The sequence below is a fragment of the Hemibagrus wyckioides genome, linkage group LG16 (assembly GCF_019097595.1).
Source record: "Hemibagrus wyckioides isolate EC202008001 linkage group LG16, SWU_Hwy_1.0, whole genome shotgun sequence".
Taxonomy (NCBI): Eukaryota; Metazoa; Chordata; class Actinopteri; order Siluriformes; family Bagridae; genus Hemibagrus; species Hemibagrus wyckioides.
Window position 1 is genome coordinate 17397598 of NC_080725.1, and position 27678 is coordinate 17425275.

A 27678-nucleotide genomic window follows, 5' to 3' on the forward strand; every position below is an offset into this window, starting at 1 on the left:
CATAATACAGGCAACAACAGCAGGACAACAACATAATACAGGCAACAACAACAGGACAACAACATAATACAGGCAACAACAGCAGGACAACAACATAATACAGGCAACAACAGCAGGACAACAACATAATACAGGCAACAACAGCAGGACAACAACATAATACAGGCAACAACAGCAGGACAACAACATAATACAGGCAACAACATAATACAGGCAAGAACAACAGGACAACAACATAATACAGGCAACAACAGCAGGACAACAACATAATACAGGCAAGAACAACAGGACAACAACATAATACAGGCAACAACAGCAGGACAACAATGTAATGCAGGACAACAACATAATACAGGCAACAACAACAGAACAACAACATAATACAGGCAAGAACAACAGGACAACAACATAATACAGGCAACAACAGCAGGACAACAACATAATACAGGCAACAACAGCAGGACAACAACATAATACAGGCAACAACAACAGAACAACAACATAATACAGGCAAGAACAACAAGACAACAACATAATACAGGAAACAACAGCAGGACAACAACATAATACAGGCAACAACAGCAGGACAACAACATAATACAGGCAACAACAGCAGGACAACAACATAATACAGGCAACAACAACAGAACAACAACATAATACAGGCAAGAACAACAAGACAACAACATAATACAGGCAACAACAGCAGGACAACAACATAATACAGGCAACAACAGCAGGACAACAACATAATACAGGCAACAACAGCAGGACAACAACATAATACAGGCAACAACAGCAGGACAACAACATAATACAGGCAACAACAGCAGGACAACAACATAATACAGGCAAGAACAACAGGACAACAACATAATACAGGCAACAACAGCAGGACAACAACATAATACAGGCAACAACAGCAGGACAACAACATAATACAGGCAACAACAGCAGGACAACAACATAATACAGGCAACAACAGCAGGACAACAACATAATACAGGCAACACAACACAATACAATAAAGAGTTAGATTACATTTTGATGAATGTACAGATATTGGAAGTTAAATAAAACTTTTAAAAAGTTTTTGTATATGTTTATTTTTACTTTTTTCAAATCATCAAAAACTGATCACATGGGGTCACACTATAATTATCAGAGGACAATGAACTGGATACTCTCACAACAATACATCAGTAAACATATAACATGGGTTAAGATTTGTGTAATGAACTAGTAAAAAGTCTTGCATTTTATGCCTTAGTTATACCTCATAAGCTCCAGAATGACTTCCATGCATTTATGTGACACGCTTTAGCACAGAAGTTTAATACTGAACCCATCCCAGAGATATAACATAATGCTACACAACATTTAAACAATTCAGTCCCTGCACAATATCAATAATGCAAACCCAAAACAAAGGAAACACAATGTTAACTGCACAGTATCTCCGTGTCAAATTATTACTAGCCGGTTAGTGCTGGAGCCTTGACTAACTCAGTTATCATTACATGGCCAGTTTATGGACACATCATGTCCATTACTGGCACTTCTCCAGATTATTGACACAATTTTGGAAGCACACAACAAGATATGTTTTTGTATGCTACAGCTTTAGGTGCCCTTCTTTAAAATTCATACACCTTGTGATAATATAAGACATTGTTAAGGCAACAACTAAGTTTGTCTTTTTTTCCCAGCTGCTCCCTGTGAGGCTTGGGACCAGCACTACATCCAGTGGCTGGGGTTTGGGTATTGAACCCGGGTCTTCCACATGGTAGGTGAGAAACCTACCACTGAGCCACCAATACTCTACCACAGCAACTGGTTCCAGCGTATACAAATCTCACACATTGTGGAAAATACGGCTTTCTAACTTAACATCAGGATGCTTACCAAGAAATAGACTCCCATTCATATTATAATCCACTGATCATAATTTGTCCCAGCATCATACACACACACAATTATAATATACGTTGTCTTTGTCAAATATATATTACTGCGCAGTAAAATTCCTTCTTCACATATCTGACCCATCCTTGGGGTCAGAACCCCTGGAGCAGGTGAGGTTAAGAGCAGCTTGTTCCAGCATACACAAATCTCACACATTGTGGAAAATACAGCTTTCTAACTTAACATCAGGATGTTTACCAAGAAATAGACTTCCATTCATATTATAATCCACTGATTATAATTTGTCCCAGCATCATACACACACAATTATAATATACGTTGTCTTTGTCACATATATACATTACTGCGCAGTAAAATTCCTCCTTCACATATCTGACCCATCCTTGGGGTCAGAACCCCTGGAGCAGGTGAGGTTAAGAGCCGTGCTCAAGGGCCCAACGGTGGCAGCGTAGTAGTGCTGGGGCTTGAACCCAGCTCTTCCGTTCAACAACCCAGAGCCTTAACCCACCACACTCATATATTCACACCAATTACGCCTATCCACCTACTAGCAAGAAACCGGAGCAGCTGGAGGAAACCTACAGACACACCAACAGTTTCAGCAAAGAAGACAAGAGAGCTGTTTGGTTTTTCCCCCAATCAGTATTTTTCTCACCTTGCATTTCTCCTCCATTCCAGCTAGAGGCACTAAAGTGCAAGCACGCGTTAGTATGCCATAAATAAAAAGCCTCGAATAAGAAGAACCAAAAACAAGCGAGGTAAGTAAGGATCCTTCACACTGCTTGTTTATGACAATAATTTCTGTTTTGAGTGTTGAATCGGTTTCTCATCGTTATCACATTTATTGCACCATGGTTTTTTAAACACTGGTTTAGAGATTCAGCAAATGGATTAGACTGAATGATCAGGGTCTGGCAAAATAGTTCATTCTTATGATCTGTAATAGAAGAGAGAGAGAGAGAGAGAGAGAGAGAGAGAGAGAGAGATGCATGCCTTACCAAAAATGTCTGGGAAAGTTTTTAATCATGGTGTTTATTCGGAGCTTAGTGCACTAAAATGAATTCCTTGAATCCAGATGTTATGTGAGACACTGATCATGTATAAGCCAGGGCTGAAACCAGAGGAGTAAAACATCTTAAAGTGATATTTCATGTGAAGTGTATTTATACTGAATTGTCTGTGATGGGGTTTATTGATGCTGATGCTGATTTTGTATGTTGGTGCTGTGCTATTGCCTTTGCTCTGACGTCACAGACGGGCATTTGCAGCACAGTTACAATGCTGTTTAATAGAAGGAGGGGGAAAAAAATTGATAGCAAGAAAAATTCAGCCCTTATAATGCTATTCAACTTTAGGGTAGTGACATAAACGCCGCCTCAACGTCTTCAGAGTTCAGCAAGCGAGATGTCAAATCAGCATGGCTGTGCACAGCGAAGCAATAAACAAAAACAAAGAGCACTTCTCGCCTTTACATGATTTTAATGTATATACTGTCAATCAAATCAAATCAATCAATCATGTTTACTTGTTAAATCTATAACATGAAGAAAATTCTACATCACTCATCACACCAGCTGGTTGCTGACAAAAAAAACAAACATGGAGAGGTTTATTTACTGACTTTGTAGCTCAAATGATTTATTTATTTATTGATTTGATTTATTATTTATTTGAAAATGATTTATTCCAAGCTCACTTCCCACAGTGAAAGCCCCAAAATGCAACGTAGTGATACAATGCTGTTGTATTGAGTTGCCGAGCGTAGCAGCACTGATATCCGTATTAGAACAGTGTATAGATGAAGAGATAAGAAAGCTGGAGAGATGCTATCAAGAATGTTAATTCTAAAGATGAATAAGAATATCACTCTGATTTTTAGTTCATCCTCTGATTCATCTTTGATTTGATTGGCAGGTGATGGCGTCTCGCCGGGCACTTAAAGCCGTGCTCATTGATTTAAGTGGGACTCTTCACATTGAGGATGCGGCTGTACCTGGAGCTCGGGAAGCACTTGCAAGGTTAGATAACATCAAGGCTAAAGTTATTGATGAGCTCAGCTTGTAATGTCACTTACACCTACTGTTATTGAGCCGACCTGGAAAAAGATACTACTATAACAAAAACAAAAAATCAGTAAATAACCAGCACACATCATGTTTCTTAAATAAGCCTCCAGTGGATTTGTGCTAGTCTCAGAACACCTTTTTCCCTTTATAGAAGACAAACTCACAAACAGAGTAGCTCTCACGAGTAAAAGCAGGACACGACCTCAACACTGCTGCATATGAGTTTTTCATTAGTTAGTTGAAGCTTAGCTGAGCTGCTGTAATGAAACAATGCACAAATAAAATCTTGGAGGCTATAAAGGTTTTCTGCACAATGCACTTTTACTGTGACTACACACCTTTAACACACCTGAACATCTGTTACATCACTTTACATTCTGTACTGTTACTACATGTAACATAACTGTACATCATATTCTACTGTTACTACATGTAACATAACTGTACATCATATTCTACTGTTACTACATGTAACATAACTGTACATCATATTCTACTGTTACTACATGTAACATAACTGTACATCATATTCTACTGTTACTACATGTAACATTACTGACCATCATATTCTACTGTTACTACATGTAACATTACTGACCATCATATTCTACTGTTACTACATGTAACATTACTGACCATCATATTCTACTGTTACTACATGTAACATTACTGACCATCATATTCTACTGTTACTACATGTAACATTACTGACCATCATATTCTACTGTTACTACATGTAACATTACTGACCATCATATTCTACTGTTACTACATGTAACATGTAACACAATTGCAAATCCTGTTCTGTTTTTCATCTAATTTCTTATTTTTATATTCAATTTCTTTATTTACTTTAGTTTATTTACATGCACAGTTCTTTCAAGTTGTATATATATATCTGCATATGTGACATAAATTCTTGTATCTTCTCTGTGTGCTTTTTATTCAGGTTGCGTCGTGCTCCAGTGGCCGTCAAATTTGTAACTAACACAACCAAAGAGTGTAAGAGGACGCTGCTGGAACGACTGCAGCGTCTCAGCTTTGACATTGAAGAGCAGGAGATCTTTACTTCACTGACTGCCGCTCGAAACCTGTTGGAGCAGAAGAATGTGCGCCCCTTGCTGCTGGTGGAGGATAGTGCGCTGGAGGACTTTGCAGGTGAGCTTACAGCACCGACGCACCTCATTTAATTCACGAAGCAGCTAATGATTATTCTGGAAGACTCATTACACTTACACTTCACACCTTGTTCTTGTCCCAGGTTTAGAGACTTCAGATCCTAACGCTGTTGTGATAGGCTTAGCACCCGATCACTTCAACTATGAAAAGCTTAATAAAGCTTTCAGGTGAGAAACTCTTCTCTTAGAAAATGACACTTTCAGGTCTTTTGCTATTTGCTTTCTATTATGATCACACCCCCAGATACAGCTGAAGTCAGTGATTGGATAGATACAGTCAGTGATTGGATAAAGTTAGTGGATAGTGAAAAGTGATGCGGTTTTTAGCCAAAGGTTTTGCTTTTCAGTATGCCACATTTTCTTCACATCAGTATCACCTATGTACTGCTTTTCACGTTGGATTCTTCTAATAAAGTTGTGCTTTTCACACTGTGTTTTTATTTACATGTGAAAACTGACTTTCCTGACTTTTCCCCCCTACATTAGGCTAATTCTGGATGGTGCCCCTCTCATCGCCATCCATAAAGCCCGTTACTACAAGAGGAAAGACGGCCTGGCGCTGGGACCCGGACCGTTCGTGACAGGACTGGAATATTCCACCGACACAAAGGCCACTGTGGTGGGCAAACCAGAGAAAACCTTCTTCCTGGAAGCCCTGCGGGATCTGAACTGCAGCCCCGAGGAGGCCGTTATGATCGGAGATGTGAGTGCGATGCATCATGTTACCGATACATATACTATAGATTTAAAAGTTAATATAAACCATTGTTCTGGTATCACTGCTACAGGACGCTAGGGATGATGTTGGCGGAGCTCAGAACACAGGGATGATGGGAATATTAGTCAAAACTGGTACTTTTCACCTTATTTTGCATTCATTGCTTTACATTTTATCCAATATCATTATTATTATTATAAACTATATAATTATGTATTTTATTGTTATCAGGTAAATACAGAGCAGGTGATGAAGGTAAAATAAATCCTCCTCCTCACCTGACATGTGAGAGCTTCCCTGAAGCTGTTAATCACATCCTTCAACATCTGCTGGACACTAAATAACTTCTGTGATGCTGATTAAGAGGGACATTTGATATGTGTGCCAAAAAACACAATACCGTAATAAACTCTACAGCGTTGTGTTAAAATGTCTGCTGATGGACTGCTGATCATTACAACTGCTGTAAATAATAATAATAATAACAACGACTTGAACCCTTTCTGTGACTGCATTACACTCCAGGCTTGTATGATAATGCGGAGACAATGTTATCAATAAAAACTACACAGATATACAATCTTCACTGTCTTCTATTTTGAGTCACGCTTTTTGTGAAATATGTGCTGTACATTTCTATGAATATACTGGCTCTAGTAGGCTAGGTAAAAACAGAAATACTTCAAGCACTGTCTACTTTCATATGAGTGATTAAGCACCAATGTGGAGTGACCTGACAAAGAAATCCAATGCTGAATATGGACACAATATTGGAATGGGAATTCTTTTGGCTGCTGAGGTTAAAAGTTAAAACCTTTTTTAAATGTAATGTACATATACAGACAATCTATGTCTATGGTAAGTTTGGGTAATTTAAGCATCCCTGACACTGATCAAGTGTAACACAATACAGGTTTAGTACACAGAAATCAAAAGCATGAAAAGATTTTATTAAAATCTGACAAATATTGACTGGCTCACAGGGGTTGTTGTTGTTTAGTGGTGCATCAAACATCATCAACAGTCTTTAATACAGAACCTTATATGAAGATGACCCGAGAGCAGTTTATCACAGACACCTTTTACAAGCTCAGCCTGTCCAGGACACGTAGCACAACTTGCTCCCTTAACCATTTGTTTCACTCTTGAAGTCTGATTTTTATTTATTGATTTATTTTTAAATGCTGACATGACACAAATCTCTGAAAAAGGTTTAACGATATGGCTGTGCGAGGTGACAGGGGCGTCACCATTTAATGAAGAACGAATCGTGTAAACATGACTAAGAGAGACGCTTGAAAGTTCCATTGAGCAACATTATACAAACAAAATATCAGGATTTACCGATCTCCAGACATATAAAACTTTGGAATAGCCACACGAATCCTTTATGCCCAGGATACAACAGTGAGACAATTACATTGCATGTACAAAAAAAAAAAAAAAAAGAAGTCCATTTTCTTTCGCCAGTTAGTCCACGGTCCATGTCGAGTCGGCTTTCATCCGAATAGCAATAATAACACAATACACACGGCATTTACTATTATCAAAGGCACTGTGGACAGAAACAGGGAAAGAGGTTAATTCTCAAAAAGCAAGAGAACAATTCAATCTCATTCTGGCTAGAAAACGTTAGAAGGCTTACCTCTCATAACTGTCCTGACAGATCGGATAAGATTTAGCATTTGAGCTTTGATTCCTGGTTCGTCTCCAAAGCCTCCGATGCCTTGATCCGCTCCCCAACCGACTGCAAATGAAGATAGATTCATCAGTAAGATTTCAGACTTTTCAGGATACGGACACTATATGGAGCAACGGGCATTCAATAGGTGTCTAGTTTAACATTTTGCTCACACAGAAAAGAAGGACAAATTGTTCTTCATGTGTTCAGTCTTTGTGTGGGAATTAGTACAATGTATTGCGAACAATTTTTTTATTTTGAACCTTATCCACCACATTCCCATTCCCAACCTTTACATTTTGTTCTCACGGACAATTTATAAACCTGGCCCAAAATTTCACCTTTCCACCAGCCACCTAGTTCCAAACTGTAAACCGTTAACCAGGGACCTCTTTAAATGCACTTTAAATGTGTATAGTTATATTTTGTCTATTTATTAGAGTTACAGAGAGGTCTATTCCACCATCAGAACACAGTAGGTCCAAGTCAAGCACTTTATGTTTGAAGATTTATGGCTAGGACAACTACTTTCTGTCCTTAGCTCTGTGTTGTTTCATAGCTCTATGCTGTTTTACGTAGCACCAGGGTCCTGGAGAAACGTCGTCTCATTTCACGTCAGCTACCTATGGCTGAAATGACAATAAAAGCTCCTTGACTTGACTTGAATTAAATGCATTCAATTTTAGGGACCAGTCTATAATAATGTAAAAAAACAAACAAACAAAGAAAATAAAACATTAACAATAACAGGTTATGATTTCCACTACTGTAAATAAAATTCAATTAAAACAAAATAAAGACCCCAGACTAAAAATAAAAAACTTTCTTTGCTTCTCCTGATGGAAGACGTGGGAGAATAAAAGATAAAATAAAAGATGGAGAAAAGAAGATAGTGAGTTGTGCACATGTCCAACTATTTGAGACTGACTTTCCATTTTACTTTAATATCACTGGGATTCTCTCAGGGTTAAGCTGACCAGCTAAACAGTCTCTGGGCAGTAGTTTTCGGGGGGGGGGGGGGGGGGGAGGCAGATCAGGTTAAAATATTTCTATATTCAAAAATGATGGCTGTGATCCTTCATGAAGATGGAAACACACCTCTGAACTTATGGCAAATCTTATCATGTCCTGAACTTATAAGTTACATTATAGAGGCCATCTGTATACACATACAACAACTACGGATCACTATATAACCATCAAGCCACAGCATTAGACCCCAAATCATCAGATTATATATATTTTATGTTTTATATTCAGTCTTATGACACATGATAGAAAATCCCAATGGTCAATGGGACAGGAAGCTCAATAACCAGCTGATGCCTGCTGCTGGACTCAATAGCATTTTTAAACGGAAATAAACACCAAGACAGAACATGGACAGCACATGAACTAACACTCACACAAATCATGCCTTACTTTTGCTGAGAAATCTTTCTTCGTGCAGCACAGCAATGGCATTCGTACACAAAATCGCCGCCTGAATCAGGGAGTACAAGGTAAACGCCATGTTGGCACTTCTCCTCTGACGTAATGACGTTGCACGCACTCGGCACGCCTCGTTGCGTAGGGACGTAAGAAAGAATTCTACGTGCGTTGCTTAAAGTCAAGTCACCATACGTGGAGCGTACAGGCTGGCTTGACATACACACACACACAGAAACACACACACACACACACACACACACAGAAACACACACACACACACACACTTATATATATATATATATATATATATATATATATATATATATATATATATATATATATATATATATGTTCAATGTTTCAGTACTTTTTGCATAACTCACAAAAGTCACAACTGGTGTTTGATCCATGAATCGACTAATAAATTTTCTGGTTCAATTAGAACTGGTATTTAAACAGTCCTCTTCATCATGCTGTTCACATTTTGACATCATGAGACCAAGACCACACCTAACAATTGGTCAACAGTACCTCGCCATTGCAAGGCTTCAAACAGGATGTTCTCAGAGGGAAGTGGCCACTGAGCTTAGAGTGTCACAGAGTGTCATCAGCAGGTTGCGACAGAGATACAGAGAGACTGGAAGAGTCACAGAAAGGCATAGAAGTGGACGTCCTTTGGCCACATCCCACGTTGATGACCGCTTCATTGTGAACAGCGCCCTGCGGAACCGGATGAATGCCACTCAACTCCAGGCACATTTAAGGGAGGTGAGAGGCACTCAAGTGTCACGTCAGACCATTCGAAACCGTTTACATCAGCGTGGTCTGTGTGCTAGACGACCTGCAAGGGTACCTGACCACACCACCAGGCACAGGCGTCGGACCAGGGAGCATTTACGCTGGACGAGGGACCAGTGGGCCTCAGTGCTGTTCTCTGATGAAAGTCGATTCACGTTGAGCAGAAATGATGGCCGCCAACGATGTTGGAGACGTCAAGGAGAGCGCTATGCTTCAGCCACTGTTGTGGTGGTGTTACAGTCTGGGCAGGTGTGTCTACTCAATACAGAACTGCCCTACATCTTGTGAATGGTACAGTGACAAGCCAATACTACCTGAATAACATCATTAATCCAGTCTTTGTGCCCCTGCATGAACAACACAGGCCTAATTTCATCTTCATGGACGACAATGCTCCAGCTCCATCATTAGGGAACGGCTGCTGGAGGCTGGGGTACCTCAAATGGAGTGGTCTGCACTTTCTCCAGACCTGAATCCCATAGAAAACCTATGGGATCAGCCGAGTCGCTGTGTAGAGGCTCCTAACCCTGCACCCCAGAACCTCAATGACCTGAGGGCCGCCCTTCAAGAAGAGTGGAATGCCATGCCTCAGCAGACAATAAGTCGACCCGTGAGAGAGCATGAGCATGAGACTTCGTTGTCAAGCTGTAATTGATGGTCAAAGGCACATGACACATTATTGAGACATTGACATTTTTTGTTGTGGTATACCCACCACTGTTGTTGGTTTTTGTTTCAATAAATTGTTTGAGATGAGGAAATCACTATTGCATGCTTCTACTTAAATGCCCTACTTTCATGATATAATATCACTGTAGCGTGAACGTTTTACATTTTCCATAAATTTCACCCAAAAGCCAAATATCCTTAACTTTTTGTGAGTAGTGTATATATATATATATATATATATATAATATACAATATAGGATTTTTTTACGTTTCAAAAATATGATTTTGTTTAACATGCTTGGATTTGTAAAGTGTATAAAGGAATTATTTTACAATATTTCATCATAACACATTCATGGATATCTCCCCGTGCTTGGTGGGTTTCCTCTGGGTGCTCCGGTTTCCTCCCACCGCCTGACGCCTGAGATAGGCACAGGCTCCCCGTGACCTGAGGATAGATCAGATACAGACAATGAAATGAAATGAAAAAGAAACATTCATGGATATACAGCTCTGGAAAAAAAATAAGAGACCACTGCCCAATCTCCAGATTTGAACCCTGTTGAAAACCTCTGGAATGTCATCAAGAGGAAGATGGAAGAGGAAAGACTGGTGGAGATCATGGAGCCAAAACGCATGCAACTCGGGGTTATTCCACCAAATACTGATTTCTTAATGTTATTTAGCCAAAGCATTAACACAATTTGTTTACAAATTATTTGCATTTTGTTTTATTTGAGTTATTAAAGCTCTGCAGATACTGATCTTGGGTTATTTTCATGTGTTGTCATTTCCTTTAAATATACACTCTAAATAACAATAGTTATATTTGGAATTTAGGAGAAATATTGTCAGCAGTTCACAAAAAATGAAACAAAACTGTTCATCTCACCAATACATGCACCTGGAAGAAAAAAACATAAGAAACTGATTATTTTGCAGTGGTCTCTTAATTTTTTCCAGAGCTATTTATATATTACAAAAAAAATACATTTTTGTAATAGCAGATTTTGCTTCTGAATATAGAATATAGAGGAATACGCCTCAGCCTTCCTGACTGATTTGTCTCATGTTTCTTGTTTTCGTAGGATCCTACTCACTACTTGTAGCATGAGGCAGTATCTCACTCAGGTAGCACAGGTCATCAATCTCCTCTAGTATGGCACATCCATATGTGCTGTTGCAAGGAGGATTGGTGTGTCTCTCAACACAGTTTCAAGAGCATGAAGAAAATACCAGGTTAAACAAGGAGTGCTGGTCAGAAGGGCAACAACCCAGCAGAAGGACTGGTATCTGCTTCTTTGTGTAAAGAGGAACAGGAGGAGCACTGCAATAGCCCTACAAAATGACCTCCCACAGGAGGACCAAACTGTCAGACTCTTTGAGGTGGTATGAGGGCCCAACATCCTCTAGTGGGACCTGCACTCACAGCCCAGCACTGTGCAGATCGACTGGCATTTGCCAGAGTACACCAGAATTGGCAAGTCCTTCACTGGGGCCTCATTCTCTTCAAGGATGAGAGCAGGAGCACATATGACAGACAGCAAAGAATCTGAAAATGTCACAAAGTTCTGCTGCTTAAAACATCATCCATTATGACCAGTGAGTCAGTGATGGTCTAAGGAAGCATATCTTTGGAAGGTCACACAGACCTCGACATGCTAGCCAACAGTACACTTACTGCTGTTAGGTACCAGGATGAAAATATCAGAGCCATTGTCAGGCCTTATGCTGGTGCAGTGGGCCCTGGGTTTCTCCTGGTGTATGACAATGCCCAGCTTTATTTGGCCAAAGTGTGTAGTCAGTTTCTGGATGACGAAGGCACTGACAGGTCCTCATGTTTCCCAGACCTGAATACAATTAAGGACCTTCATATAGCACCACAGACTGTCCAGGAGCTCATTGTTGCCCTGATCCAGGTCTGGGAGAAGATCCCGCGGGATCTCATCAGGAGCATGCCCAGATGTTGTTGGGAGTGTATTCCATATACAATATATAATATTTAACCATCAGTGGGTTGATGATTTCAGTTTCTATTGACCAATGTCACATCATTTTGTTCTCCACAAATTACAGTAATGATTTTCAACTTGAATACATCATTCATCAACAGCCAATGTGTGATTTAAGTGTTTAAGTCCCTTTTTTTCGAGCAGTATATCTTTTAATTCATTCTTTTTATTCAGTGTCTCAAGAACAAGGGGCATTGAATGTAGTCACATTATTGACAACAGTGCCAGACAAAATGTCTTACACAAAATTCAATATTAAATTCTTCCAAAATTTCTTTTTTTTCACTGGGATAAGTGGAACGGGATAAGTGTCACTGGGATAGGTGGGCGGGGCTTACAACTGCATCGAAGTTGTTGGTTTCAGTTATTCTGTTAAAATAAATGCTGAAATAAACATTTTTCTGTCGAGGTTCGAATTTTTCATGAGAGAATACACGGTCAGATTTTTTGGATTTGGAATTTATTTTAAAAAATGGGAAAGTGGTTGGAATTCAACTAAACTATCATCTATGGTACTTATTTTTCTTCATGTTTACAATTTTTTATCATAGCAGTCCTGAACAGGAAATAATTATGGGGTAATTATTGGTGGTAAACACTAAAGAAATGAACAGTAGTGCTATTTTGCCTCCATTTCTGTCTTTCTGTGCACGTGAATTACGTATTTATGCTTGAATGGTGCTGTATAAATAACACCCACATAAGTGATTTTATCTACTGGCTTTATCACACACACACACACACAGAACGCTTGTATTTGACGTGTCGAAGCTCAAGTTAGGTCAAGGTCCGGAGCTTATACTTTATAAAAAGCTTTAATATGTATGTTTTTATCAGCATTCTGCATTCCGAATTCACTGAAATCATTACATAGAACAATATATAGTATAATTGTATAGCGTAAATATTACAGAGGTGCATCACTTTTCATGAACGAATCTCATAACATCTCAGTTGTTTTTTAAACAAGATGTAAATGTAGAATCATGAAAGGAACATTAGAGGTGGACATAATCCTTTTATAATACTGTGATAACTCCAGCATTAGGTGAGGTTTTAGGTTTTAACCTTCTAAGTAGGTTTTTCATAATATTTACCAGGTTTCAAAAATGGACTCCTTGACATCCTTGGGCTAGAGATATCACTATCAGGTCAGTAAAGGACAATAGTGTGTGTCAGGAATGAAAATTTTGAGAATTTACATTTATTCATGTAAAAAATGTAAGCAATATATATTATATTTAGATAGAGATATTTCAGTTTCATTGGGTTATGTAATATATGCTGATTATCTGTTGTATTAAATGGATTTTGAAGTCTCATGAGGCCCGAACAATAAAGAAATATCAAAATCTATTTTTTTTTTTCTGTTATATACTTTTATTATCCACATAAATAGTAGAGAAACTACAAGAACATATTTAAATACATTTGCATTAGCAATAATAACATTCTTCATTTTTAGGTTCGTCAGTGTCGTATTTAAACATGTAAAGAAGTTTTGCCTGCTTTGCACAAGTGCTCTGAGATATACTCTTCGTTATAGAGCGAATAGGCTGTGTGTTTAAACCCCCAGGCATTATTCTTCTGGTTTGTTTTTTTTCTATAGCCAGTATATTTATACACAGTTCAGATTTTTTTTTACAAATAAATTAACGAATAAATACATAAATAAATCAATAAATAAATACAGAAATGAATGCACAAAATGAGATCACTGTACAGAAAGTGACTGGGGAAAGTCATGTAGCACTAGTGCTGGAGTTTGAGATACTCGTGTTGTAAATTTAGTTGATTGGTTCGTTTCGAGGGAATGTTGGCGAGCAGATGATGAGTGGCGGTTGTCCTTAACGAGGATTCACTTTTGAGATTAGATTTGTCGAGGAAAATCCAGAATATGTGTGTCAAAAGAATTTTTGAGAGCAGCCTATAAAGTCCATATGTAATATAGCAGTGGCCAAACCTGAACGAAAAGAGAGAACAATCTATCAGTTACTGTATAACTTTCAGATAAAGACAACATGAAACATGAAATTAGATTAATAATTCAATTAATAATTTTCGTAACCCAAAAGTACAGTTCTCAGTATTTGTTTACTACTTTGACATTTAATAAAAAATCATGAGGTATTCTGTTTCCACAGGTTTTTAATCCTCTTACACCACAACAACTGCATTGTTTGTTTGTTTATTAAACAGACGTCATACGTTATTTTATACAGTCTTATTAAATATGTGTTATGTCTCTGAAACAAGCTTCTCATTTTATATGCAATTTATATACACTTATTTTACTTTATATCCAATTTATATATTATTATTTATATTTTTATATTATTTATATATTATTATTTATATTTTTATATTATTTACATATTATTCATATTTTTATATTATTTATATATTATTATTTATATTTTTATGTTAAAATATACGTCAGCTTTAAATTGCCGTTCCCTCACAGCCATTCTCTTTCCATCAGCTGAAACCAGAAAGAAATGTCCACTCCCATAAAGAAAAATATAAATTGACAGCTTTATATCTGAAAATAGCGCTAACACTGGAGACTCCTTCCATTAATGTTAAACGTACATCCTATAAATGCTCAATTACACAATATTATGGTTAGGGTTCTACATACTGTTTGTTAAATAACATTTTATATGTGTGTGTATTATTTACATTATTTATTAATGTAGAGCATCCCTTGTCCCTGTGATTTGCCTTGGAGTCAGAGCTACTGTTAGAAAATTAATCATCACCTATCGCTCGATCACAATTCTACAGCTGGTTAAAATGGTGAATAAACATTGCAGTAGCAGTACAACTATTCATTTACTTGGTTTAGGGATCTGCTAGAATAACAGTGTCACCGTTTTCTCCTCATTTGGCTTGTTGGTTTCTGTACAGCGTATACAATTCTGTCTATAATAGATATTCTAGTATAGAATAACATTTATTGTATATAACTAGCTTTATATATCGAGCTAAACGGAGGATCATCCCCGCCCTGGTACTTATACAACCCAATGTCTGATTAAACACATGTGATTATATATATTGACAGATATTTCTGTCTGCACATGCATCATGCACTGCATTTAAGCATGAGGTTCATTAACAGTGATGCTTTTTTAATCACTTTTTTTGTGGTTTACAACAGTTTACTAATAGACTACTTACCATTTTAGCTTTTGTTCAGGTGTGTGCCAACTTTGTCTTTTCTGATAATGTTTGCATAGGGAATCTGAAAAGAAAATTACATTTGTAAATGTTTTACATTTTATTGTACCATCGGAAAATCATAACAGGTGCAAGCAGAAATAAGAGCAATCCAGTTTAGTCTCTTCCTCAAAATTTGCTTCACTAAATCCAGTTCCGATAGCCTCTTGAGTGAACCTCTTCAGATGATCGAGCGAACAAAGACGCTCCTCAAATATTAACTCGTCTCTTTCAAAAAACCTAGCCCTTTTTTTATTATTGCAATAGCTGAGAGGTATAGATTGCGAAGATGTATCCGAATTTGATGACGGCTCATTATCTTATATTAAGGCACCACTGACTTGAGTGAGTACGTTTTTTTTATGAGCAATAACGGCTTAGCTGTGAGATGTTATGCTCTGTTATTGTAAGTGGCGTCATTAAGAAAAGATTCCTCACCATCTGTAGTTGCTGCACCATCTCCTCTCTGTACGCCAGCTCTCTTTTCATTTGGTCTTGAAAGTTGTCTGAAGGAGAAAAGGATGATTGGAGAATGAGGCATTATCCATAAAAACCCACCAAAATCTCACTTTCCTGATAATACGCCATCATCGTGCAGGTTGTCAGCGCTCTCATTTGATCATTTTGCAGAGTCGAACAGATGCGCTCTGATTTTTGAAGGATGAGAATTTTGGAGTAACTTACGGAAAACAGGAAACGGTGAGCTGCCTTTGAGGGCGTGAAACTCCTGCTCGAGTCTTCTCCGTAGGTCGATCTGCTCGAGCAGAACTTTCTGGAGTTCCTCTGGAGGAAGAGTGACACTGATTAACACCTGAATCTAAAAAGCTATAACTAGACCTGCGTACTACTGTAATTTAAAACTTCTGGTTAAAAACAGTTGTCAGCGTCTGGCAAGCTGAAATAAATGAGGAATCTGCGAATTGTATTTTATTTACAATTGGAAATAAAAAGAACATTTTTAGAATTGTAAACAAAATTCCAAAGAAAGAAAGGAAATGTTCAATATCAGCACTAATTTTAGGTGAGTATTTTAAGTGTAAGCAAATTTCTGATATTCACCATGCTTGTTCAAAAGGTCAGCTATTTCTTGACTTTTTATCTTTTGAAATCGAAAGGTGGACATGCCAAATAATACGAAGCTCCTAAAGTTTTCAACATTTCACTCAGGATATTGCTAATAATATGATCTGAAAAGTGTTAGAAACCAACCACTATTGCACTAGAGAGTTTGCAAAATTAGAAACGAATCACCAGATTTTGGACCTCGCTGTATCTGAATCTACTCCGAAATAAAACCGTAGGGCTTTCAGAGCTTGGTTTATTCTTGTAAATCTCACCTTTCTCCATGTTCTCAACATCCTTCTTGAGAGACGCAGGCGTGTGCGTTTCTTGACTTTGCTCTGCTTCATGTTGAAAAGAGGAAACACACACAAAAAAAAATCATTTAAATTTTTTTTTTTATATAAATAGCTAAACGATGTCAATGTTGCAGAGTGAATTCATCTGGGAATTTCATTTTGTATCCAAAACGATTTCTACAGAAGTGTCAAGTAAACATGTACGTTCAAATTACAAATGTAGTTCAACGAATGACCAGTAGGTGTCACTCTAACAGTAAGTTTCCTATTACGACAGCCTTGTAATCGGACCACTTCATATCAACTGTAGATCTAAGCAACAACCACAAAAGTTGTAGTGTAAGTATAATTACTGAGCAATGCTATTAATTCATTCCCTAACTAATTTTCCTTTTCTTTTTTAATTATCGTTAGAATTTTTTATTATTACTATCATTATATATTTCAGTGATCGTGATCACCTTTTTCAGATAAAAAACAACAACATAAAATCAACCACATTGCTTTGATTGTTCACAATCCCAGTTAATATATTATCATACAACTCCCATCAACTCCTCATACTCATCAATGCACCAGTACCTATATGTCCTATACAAAAAGAGCAATTTATTTTAAGGGGCTGAGGATCAGACGGGCTCACGTTATTGATTTTGTTATTGTTATTGCGGTGAAATATCAAATTATTCTAACCTGTATGTCCTCGGGAGTTGCCATATTAAGAATATTGCACCTATTGGAAAATGTGAAGGCGTCTGCTTTCTGTGTGATATGTTGCAAATCAAATGCCTTAAATGAAGCAATCCGCCACATTTGTGTATATAATCCCCCCCGTCTCTCTCTCTCTCTCTCTCTCTCTCTCTCTCCGTCTCGCGTCTTGCCTCCTTAAGCCTTACAACGCTTTCCTCATTTGGAAAGCAGGCTTGTTCTCCTTCTCCTCCACTCTCTGTCTCATTTGACAAGCAAATTTGCAGACACTGCCTGAGGATAACAACCTCGTTTGACAGTCAATTAACCGTGAATAGTCAAAGCCAAGGCAGTTTGCATTACATAAATGGAAAATTAGATTATTTTTTCCCTCTCTCTCTCTCTCTCTCTCTCTCTCTCTCTCTCCCAAGAAACATAGCTCTCTTTAAGACACTGCCTTTAGACCCCAAAAATCAGAACTTCTAATCACGTCCCCCGCTAGCCCCTTGGAGACATTTAGCAATCAGGCAAAGGTGGTTTCATTTAATTTGTTTCATGTAATTTTTTTCAAACATATTATACATTATGTGAGGAGATCATTATCGGCTCCATAATATAAATGTTGCCACAGATGTCATAAAACACTTTTTAATGTCTCCCTGACAGATAAAAGGCAACGCGCTATGATCTTCGTAATGGAAGATTTTGCCAAGCAAAAGGCAATTATATCCGTTTGATATTGTTCAAATGGTGATTGTCACCTTCCCCGTGTCGAGCTGATTGTCTTCTTGAACTATTAGGGCTCCCCACAGATCACATTTTCCCAATGACATTGTGAAGAAGTCTGCTCCATTTCAACAGTGTGGCTGCAGTTCACTATATGTCCCATTTTGTCTCTTCTATTCAGTCTAATCCCACAGTCATTGCACGGCCTAGCTGTATTACACTAATGATTTTATAGCTCTCTTGCTGTAACTGTTGAATCTTTTATTTGTGTGTGTGTGTGTGATGACACTGACGGAGGTATTACCTGTGCTCTCTCTCCAGTAATCTGGTGCAGATGTTTCTGTCTCCGGGATAAAGAAATTACTCTGTTCTTTGTTTTCTTCTGCAAGGAGGATGCAGAGATGTTAATGACGGTCTAGATGCATCACTCTGTTTCGCTTGTTTATATCGAGCCCTGAATCGTGCAATCCTTGATGGAAGTACACTTATGTTAAACACTTTATAGTAATGACTCAAAATTATTCACTGAGAAAAGAAAACAAAAAAAAAAAAACGACACCAGATGCATTACATCAACGCCATAGAAGAACTATTTCCGCATTACATAAAGAACCTTTCAGGGAATGATGCTTTTGCCATTCTTGTTGGCACCACAACTACCTTCTGGACAATCATCTCCTACCACAAATGATGAATATTTAAGTAGGGAAGTATGTTTTCAGGGGGTTTTTTGGTTATAGGACCAACCACAGAAAGAGTTTTCAAAGAACCTAGGGTTAAAATGCATATTTATGCAACTGGGCAACTGATTTATTTAAGCTTGCACTTTCATAACTGGTAATAAATAAATCTCTTCACTGCTGTAACTACTGGCAAAATTGTGCAGCGCTGAGATGCATCATAGGCAACTTATTATAAAAGTTGTATTTTTTTAATGGTATATCCTGTTTTTAAGAATAGCACCCACCTGCTCGTGTTGTTTTGTCTTTTGCTGCATACGCTGGTAGCCCATCGTCTCTGCCCTTGTGCGACTGAAAACAGAAAACACCTCAGATTAGACCTGATTCATGTCTGCAGGCCAGAGGCTGGACACTAAACACATATATCAGCCAGCCAAAAGCACAGAATCAATTGGCCTTGAGGATGACAATGCTGTCGTCTGCATTTTGTTTAAATGCCCTTTGTCAGACTGATTAACAGTGCAAGGTGTTAGCAGGCTTGTGTAACTGACTGTGTGTGTGTTCAAACTAATTGCTACAGCATCGCTAAGCAGCCCCCTCTCTTCCCCCTTCTGTGGCTGAGTGTAACTCCTTCAGCTCCCTGTGTTAATGTAGTGTCGGCAGGTTAAAGACTAAAAGGGCTAATAGACAGGCGTGACAAAAGCAGAAGCCGAACGTAATGTCGCCATTAAACAAAACATGACTGGGCTTATTAGGAGGGATCAAAGCACTCTGAATATTTCATTTCTGCAGGGAGCGCCCAGCTATCAATCTTGTTATGCATACGGATCCCGCCAGTCTATGGCCCGCATTTAAATAATAATTAGTTTAAGTGCCTGCAGGGAATATTTACATTTTTGTAGGCAGCGGTGTCCTCCACTGAGCCGTGAATAGGGCTTGGGTCTTTGAGAGAGGTGGGTGAACTGACAGCCAAGCTTGGTTTGTCCTCTGTAGAGCTTTCAGGGGGGATGGTGGAGAAGGAAGGTACGTCTTTATCTCTGTCACCTATGGTGCCTTCAGTGAGTCGTGAAACATGAAGACTGCATGGCTGCTGTTGCGAGGCTGCGCGGCTGCTGAAGTCTTCCTGCTCTTCGTCCTGCTTGGTCTCCACATCCACTTCCTGTTCCTCGTCACTCTCTGCGCTCTCACTCTGGTAGCTGCAGCTGGTGCCAGGTGAGAGATGCCTCTCTGCGCCAAACTCCTCCAGGTTGCCGTGTAGCTTAGCGATGCTTTCAGAGTCTTTTACCACTGGCCGGAAGGCTGAGTGGTAGCTGGCCTTGCGGGCTTGCAGAGATGGAGCATCTAGAAGTTTGAGCCAGCCTTCTTGGGCAGGTCTCAGGTCAGGGGTCAAGGTTGGGGGGCAGTCACTTTCAAACAGGCCAGCTCTAGGATTGGTGCCTATGGCAGCACCAGCTCCAGCTCCTGTGGCAGTGTCACCTTGCTCACTCAGGTCAAGAAATGCCTGACGAAGGGAAGGTGTTTCTGTGAGAGTGGAAAGAGCATTGGGCTGAGGCTGGAGGTATGTGGGTACTGGGATTCCTCCTGCAGCTCTTGGGGGCCAGAACATGCAAAAAGGAGGATAAAAAGTGTCCTTGCGGCCTGGCCAAAGCAGGCCCGAGATAGCACCATTTTTCTGCCCGTTCACAGCCTCACTGTCATCCTTCTTCTGCTGACACAAACCGAATGCTGGAAAAGTATAAGGGCTGGGGAAGAGCGAAGTAGGTGGAAATTTCTGGAGCATACCAAAACCTTTGCTGGGCACAGGAATGACCGGGTAGCTGCGTGGGTTCTTGTGAGGAGAGAGGCTGCTGGCGTCCAGGTCCTCCTCCTCATCATACCTGCCCCGCTTCTGGCCCAGATCAGAAGATATCATGTGAGGCAGCACTGAGCTGACAGCCTTTACAGAATCCATGGAGGAACAGTGGGAAGAAGGCAGTGCCCGTTTGCGGCTGCCCCCGTTGAACATGGCTTTCACGTCCTCCCAGGCGAACACCAGATCATCCGGAGGTGACTTGTCTGACAGCTTGAGGTGCCGACGCCAGGAGTTGAAGTTAGCGGCATCGGGCTGGGTGTATTTTGCCTCGGGCATGCGGTGTGAGTGAAAGATGAATTTGTTGGGGGAGAAATACATGTTGCAGTAGGAGCACTTGATGCACTTGGCCCTTGAGCTGTTGTAACGAGCGGGGATGAAGTTGCCACGGCAGCCCCATGCGCACTCATGTGTCACATCAAACGCAAAGTTATCGGGAAGCTTGGGAGGTGAGTTCTCACCAAGAAATGACTTGCAGAGTCGTTCAGCCTCTCGCTTGGTGATCATGCCACAGCGACGGGAAGAGATGGGCATAGCGCCGGCCCGCCTCAGGATCTCCAGCTGCACTGGAGTGCACTGCACACATGTGATGCCCAGGGCTACTCGCCGGTTGTGGATCTCATTGTAACTGTAATTCTTCAACAAAGTGTTGGAGATCTGAGCCAGACAGAGGCGCTCCTGGTTGTCGATGACCAATGAGACAATGGGCACTCCGTACAGGATAACCTGACCCACCTGGTTGGGTTTGAGGGAAGACGAGTGGTTGGATCTGGGTGGAGTGAGAGCTTCTGCCTGAAATGAACTTGGAGGGCTCGCCATTACTATATCTGTGGGTCCAGGGAGAAGACTCTTGTTCATCCTATGAGGACCTTAAATATGAAACTGGTTGTATCTGTGAGGGAGGAAAAGAGGAAAAGAATTTCAGTCCACGAAGGAAAAATTTTTAAAGGAATTTTTTTCAGCTATTGTGTTAAATATTATTTTCCTATTTGTGCTGCTATTGTAGTAGTGAATCGTTCAGTGTAATAATTTGGATAAAGCAAAGATTAATGAGATTTAAATAAAACTAATAAAAACTGTTAAATAGTAAAACAAATAAAGCCTTGCCTTAAAAAACAAAAAAATATATATATTTTTTAATCAATTAAAAGAGTTTAAATTATTTAATTTATTCATGCCCTGACAGAGTGAACAATTATCTCTATCAGGGATTGCAAAGCCAACGCTATTTTTTAAAATAATGTAAATATCATGAATTAAAAAGACGGCATTGAAATATTTTTTTTCTTATTAACAACTTTTTGCAGCATACAAACGAGCTATTAAAACCCGATAAAAGCGTGAAACATATAGAACCTATTTCTAAAAATTAAATAAAAAAAAGAAACCCTTATATTTTAGTGTGATAATCGCAAAGATTAAACAACGTGACTCGAAAGTAACAATTATTTATAACATTCCCAAAATATAATACATTTTTTAAATCAGATGCTTTAAAAATAAAGAAGACACATTTTGGGTTTTAAAAACGGTGTCATTTTTAAACACTGACAGTGTGATCGGATTTTATCAGAGATCGTATTCGGACGACCAAAATATTTCGAAACAGGATTCATTTAAAAAGGACACAGAAATAGAAATGCGCAAATATATTAAAGGGGCATCAACAACAACAAGACCAAAATAATAATAATAATAATAATAATAATAATAATAATAATAATAATACAACTTTCCATAAAGTTATCATAAAAACGACACAATATAACTAGCCTATACTATTATTAGTAGTAGTAGTAGTACTAATAATATTACTATTACTAATACTAATGCAGCTTTAAAAAAATTGTTCACAGAAATATATCATAACAGTGCATTAACGGCATTAACGGCATTACGCGCGCGCGCACACACACACACACACACAGCGAGCTGAGTTCTCTGAGTTAAAGTTTTACCTGTCGCAGATACTCAGTCTACCCGAGCATGTCCGCGCTCCCTTCACAAACACCGACTGCGTCTGTACACGCGGCAGAACGGGCAACAACTCGAATAAAAGTCCAGCGTGGGGCGGAGAGGCTTTTTTCGGTTCGCCTTAACACTCGCGCGCGGGCGGACAAGAGTAACTGCGCAGCGCACGCGGGCTTGTTTCCATTATAACAGACGTCGGCGGACGCGCGTTGATTGGCGCAGCTTTCCTGTCCTCGAGCCTCGGTGCGCGCGGCCCGAGGAGCCAATGACGTTTCACTAACTGCCACTCAGCGAGAGAGAGAGAGAGAGAGAGAGAGAGAGAGAGAGAGAGAGAGAGAGAGAGAGAGAGACGCGCCCCGAGGCTAAAACGCGCGCCCACCGGAAATCTGAATGAAGGCAAAAAATAATTGACTCAGGCCATATGTGTTCAGTTTGTTTAACAAAATAGAACAAAACGCTTGCTTTTAATTTGCACAAAATATTTCACACACTCCTCAATTAAAACAAATATTCTTAATAACAGGCGCGAGCCCATGCAGAGTTTTATTGTTCTTTCAGCAATGTATGGAAATAAAACAGCAAAAACGAGCAGCGCTGAGACCTAATAAAGGCCTATTTTCATTTATCTGACTGTAAATACATGCTGAATGCCATTTAGACATCAGACACTACTTTTTACTGCATAACTATCTAAGGCATAAGGCATCTTAGCTTATTTCGGTTTAGAATATATATATATATATATATATATATATATATATATATATATATATATATATATACATATGCGTGTGAGGTGTAGATATTCGCCTTTATGTATTATAATTAGCGATTTATGGGACTATAAGTGGCCTATAATCGAAACCTAATTGCTTCCTGTATGAATAATAATAACAACAATAAATTGTCAGTTGTTTTTTTTTTATCCGCTTTTATCAAATGGTCCACCTGTGGCCTGTTTTACTCGGTCCAGTCTGCACATGTAAAGGTCATACAGGCCTGTAAATATGAATGAATGAATGAATGAATGAATGAATGAATGAATGAATGAATGAATGAATGAATGAATGCACCGAGGAGGACGACACCGGAATGGAAAATTACGACCTGTCATTTTTTTTCATCATTATCAGGGCAATTCAGGCAGAATCGACTACAATTCAACAAAATAATATAAAAAGGAGTGAGGGCAGTAATGATAAGTAACAGATGACATTTCTTCCCTTATCAATAACATTAAGACACAACAACCCAGTGTGAAGTATCGATTGAAATCATTCATAATAATCTCGGGTCTAAAATGGCATGGAAAATGTTCTAAAGAAGGACTGATTGTAAAGCATTTCTTAAAATGTCAAAAAAAAAAAAAACCTTTTCGTGCTGTGCAACTTTGAAGAACTTTGAATAATCGGGGGGCTATTTATTTATTTATTTATTTATTTATTTATTTATTTATTCCGCTCTTTTCCCTGTGATTAATGTCGTTTTGCACGTTAAATTGTGTGCTGTATTGACTGTAATTGGCCCGTGGGATGAGGTCCCATCTGCTGGGCTCTGAAGCTCATTCCCATCTCCTCCTGCTGCCTTTTGTCTCCTCTCACACACCGGGCGCGTGACGGAGGATCGCGCGCCGCCAAGTACCGGACCAACACTTCCGGTGATAAAGCGCGAGACTATAATAATAATAATAATAATAATAATAATAATAATAATAATAATAAATTATGCAGTGTATGAGTAAGGTGATGTAAATAAATAACTAAAAATAAATAAATGAAAAAATAAAAAAATGTATTTTTCTCTCAAATCCTCTACTGAGATCTCCATAAATCACCGGTGTTGTTGTTGTTGTTGTTGTTGTTGTTGATGCTGGGTTGATTTTTTGCGTTGTTCCTGTGATTCAGTAGCTCTCAGATATAACCGAACCAGTAGTCATACACACACACACACACACACACACACGTTAGTACTGATGACGGCCAACACCGAAGCGCCTCAAAAAATTTCGGCATCAATAAATGATGAGTTTCATCTAGGCGCGCGGAGCTCCTACTGCGAAATTAATCACGCGCTTAAAGAAGAATTGCTCCGGTGACCTATAGGGGTCAATGCACCGGGAAAGATACCACAGAAATTAATAGCTACAAGACTAAGACATCATACAGCAAATCAGTCAACAAATCAAACACGCCTGAAGCAAATTAGTCCCATTTTTAAACAGATGAAACACATCATATTTCCACACAAGGCCATTTCTTAGGCTAATGTCCCTGCATGAATTTCACTTGAAAAAGAAAGAAAAAAAATAAAATAAATAAATAAATAAAACACATCTTATTTTTTATGTGTGACCTAAAAACGAGGAATGGAAACGTGCGCCATCGCTTAGTGTGTCTTAATACATTTTCGTTAATCATAATCGCACTTAATGACGCATTAGCGTGTCAAGAAATTTAATTTACACACACACACACACACACACACACACTCCACAACAATGCTATATTCTCTATATATGTTACAGTATATATATATATATATATCAAGGTTATTTCAAGTATTATTCTTCACTTGATCAGAGATAAAATAAATGTCTCTCTGACGTCACTGGACACACTTCCCAGCCTCACCTACAGTCTTGTCCAAATTTAGGGCACGCAATCATATAAAAGTATTAAATATGATTTAAATGATTCTGTTAGAAAAGCAAATTTACCAACCTTTCTGTGATTTTTTCATCATTCAAAACTGTTCAATACATTTTCAGCTAGACAAATCCCTGTGCATCAGACAACACTCATTTTTGTTTATGTTTTTTTAGAAGTGTCTATCTGATTTCACAAAGATTCTCTATATTTATCTTTACAACCAAATAACTAGGTCATAATATGCATTTGGGATTATTTTCTTCCTCCAATCTCTAAAGCTGTTTCAGTCACTGCTCTCATAATTCAGTGTTTTGTTTTGTTTTTACGAATGAAAATGTACTTGTTATCGTTCTTAAATGAATGACTGTAAATTGAGCTTCTGATGTAATAGACTATAAACAGCTTGAAGTCGTGTGAAATAATGCAAGTGGGGTTTTTATGTAAACTGGCACAAATTACAAACCTACCACAGTGCACAGAAAGTAGGAGAAAGATTAGGAGAAGATCCATTTCAGGTTACGAGCTAGCGTGAATAAAGGACGAGTGATCATTTGGATTTGTAAAAAAAAAATTTCGTGTGAAGGGAAATATAGAGCTACATACCTGGCTAGATATTCACAAGTGCTTTAGACGATGTGCTGCAGTCCACCTCACAGTGCAGCATGAGCTGGAGTCTGAAAGCACACACACACACACACACACACACACACACACACCATTTAGCGTGTGTAGCAGTCAAATTACTTTCGACATGGTGCCTCTTACAAAACTGAAACAATCATAATTAAAAGATTTACTGCATATAAATGTGTTTTCACAATTCTTTAGTTCTGTTTCTTAACTTATTGGTTTTTTTTTAAAGATGTCCGATATAACGAAAAATAAATGAATTTAGGAAGCACATCAGAGATTATAAAGAACACGACAATGCCTCAAATCAGGAATTCTAAATAGGGAAAAAAAAATATTTAAGGGATTTTAAGGACACTGAGAATATAAAATGCTTTTTCTTTGAATTTTCTTTAAAAAAAAAAGAAAAGAAAGCAGTCATTATATATATATATATATATATATATATATATAAACAAAACAAAAAAAGTCTAAATGATCAGTCAGGGTACAGAGTATTACCTCGAACACTTAATTTTCATTCCTATAAACTTTTTATTCATTAACAAAAAGATTACGCACGCGCACATGTTTACAATCCACGCGCAACTCCAAATTCATCTACTGCTGAACTGACCTACAGTGTAAAGTGTAGGTGGAAATAAATTTCGGAATGAATGCACACTGTAAGAATTATTCCTGCGCTGTAGCTGATTGAAGCGTGTTTATATCACCTCTGCTCGCCTAATAAACATTACCGGGGATCATGCATTTAGCGAACATGGACTACATGCAAAGAGGAAACTTGTTTACTTACACGTATAAACTAATAAACTAATTCTATACCAAGAGTGTGTTCCTACACGCGCACACGCACGCGCGCACACACATGCATCCCCTCCTACCGAGTTGAATTAACTAACACCTATCACTCTCTCAGTGTTCATTTGCGTCCAGTTGGACTGATAAACCCTGTAGATGCATCATATAGTTTTTCATTTCCGTGCAAACTTTTCTCGCTCTCTTTAGATAAAGGACATCACTTACTTGCTGTCAGCATGCGCGCGTCTTTGCGCTTCCTCTCAGTCTCCCTGGCTGTGCTGCGCTTCTCTTTTACACACTGGCGCTACAAGCCGGGTTGCCAGATTGCATTCACTGCTTTCTACACATTCGCAGATTTAAACCCGCCCAGCGCGTGCTAAACCAGCCCCATACTGTAACTTTGCCAACTCACATCTCCCAGCCCAGTGTGATTAAAAATATCCCACTCCAGGGTAAACCGCCCAATCTGGCACCACTGTTTTATATTTCTGAGTCTTTTCTTTTTCTTTTTTTTCTTTTTCATATAGAGTGACTGATGGTTTGTCAAATGTAATTGACTCAACCAACTCAATTTAGCCCAATATGAGACAAATAAGGCCTTATAAAAATGTGCTTGTAGATATCAAA

The 27678-nt window shown here is 38.7% G+C and overlaps 3 protein-coding genes across 4 annotated transcripts; 1 reads left to right on the forward strand and 2 right to left on the reverse strand.

The window, feature by feature from the left end:
• Positions 1-2631: 2631 nt before the first annotated feature.
• hdhd2 (haloacid dehalogenase-like hydrolase domain containing 2) lies at positions 2632-6461 on the forward strand. The gene is made up of 7 exons (XM_058411253.1): positions 2632-2684; positions 3841-3944; positions 4942-5150; positions 5254-5338; positions 5657-5873; positions 5959-6022; positions 6120-6461. Exons 2-7 carry the CDS (start codon positions 3844-3846, stop codon positions 6230-6232), a joined length of 789 nt encoding a protein of 262 aa, XP_058267236.1. The 5' UTR covers positions 2632-2684; positions 3841-3843; the 3' UTR covers positions 6233-6461.
• Positions 6462-6817: 356 nt separating this feature from the next.
• Positions 6818-9150, reverse strand: ier3ip1 (immediate early response 3 interacting protein 1). The gene is made up of 3 exons (XM_058411193.1): positions 8992-9150; positions 7534-7635; positions 6818-7443 (listed from the first exon to the last, which is right to left on the reverse strand). Exons 1-3 carry the CDS (start codon positions 9080-9082, stop codon positions 7388-7390), a joined length of 249 nt encoding a protein of 82 aa, XP_058267176.1. The 5' UTR covers positions 9083-9150; the 3' UTR covers positions 6818-7387.
• Positions 9151-13951: 4801 nt separating this feature from the next.
• On the reverse strand, positions 13952-27358 carry skor2 (SKI family transcriptional corepressor 2). Of its 2 annotated transcripts, XM_058412437.1 has the most exons (10): positions 27277-27358; positions 26224-26294; positions 20045-21893; positions 19440-19503; positions 18777-18854; positions 17039-17104; positions 16386-16484; positions 16140-16207; positions 15663-15726; positions 13952-14442 (listed from the first exon to the last, which is right to left on the reverse strand). In XM_058412437.1, the coding sequence occupies exons 3-9, from the start codon at positions 21857-21859 to the stop codon at positions 15667-15669; spliced, it is 2250 nt and encodes a 749-aa protein (XP_058268420.1). In that variant the 5' UTR covers positions 21860-21893; positions 26224-26294; positions 27277-27358; the 3' UTR covers positions 13952-14442; positions 15663-15666. The 2 variants fall into 2 exon arrangements, with proteins under 2 accessions (XP_058268420.1, XP_058268421.1); XM_058412438.1 differs by lacking the exons at positions 26224-26294; positions 27277-27358 and adding an exon at positions 22960-23102.
• Positions 27359-27678: the final 320 nt, after the last annotated feature.

Excerpts from the sequence above, each read along its gene's own strand:
- hdhd2 (XM_058411253.1), top strand. The coding sequence starts at position 3,844 with ATGGCGTCTCGCCGGGCACTTAAAGCCGTGCTCATTGATTTAAGTGGG. Across the intron at positions 3,945-4,941 it reads GCTCGGGAAGCACTTGCAAG|GTTGCGTCGTGCTCCAGTGG; the intron begins GTTAGATAACAT and ends CTTTTTATTCAG. Across the intron at positions 5,339-5,656 it reads AAGCTTAATAAAGCTTTCAG|GCTAATTCTGGATGGTGCCC; the intron begins GTGAGAAACTCT and ends CCCCTACATTAG.
- ier3ip1 (XM_058411193.1), bottom strand. The coding sequence starts at position 9,082 with ATGGCGTTTACCTTGTACTCCCTGATTCAGGCGGCGATTTTGTGTACG. Across the intron at positions 7,636-8,991 it reads AGAAAGATTTCTCAGCAAAA|TCGGTTGGGGAGCGGATCAA; the intron begins GTAAGGCATGAT and ends CTTCATTTGCAG. Across the intron at positions 7,444-7,533 it reads TGTCAGGACAGTTATGAGAG|TGCCTTTGATAATAGTAAAT; the intron begins GTAAGCCTTCTA and ends TTCTGTCCACAG.
- skor2 (XM_058412437.1), bottom strand. The coding sequence starts at position 21,859 with ATGAACAAGAGTCTTCTCCCTGGACCCACAGATATAGTAATGGCGAGC. Across the intron at positions 18,855-19,439 it reads AGACAAAACAACACGAGCAG|AAGAAAACAAAGAACAGAGT; the intron begins GTGGGTGCTATT and ends TCCTCCTTGCAG. Across the intron at positions 15,727-16,139 it reads TGGTGCAGCAACTACAGATG|ATTCCCTATGCAAACATTAT; the intron begins GTGAGGAATCTT and ends TTTTCTTTTCAG.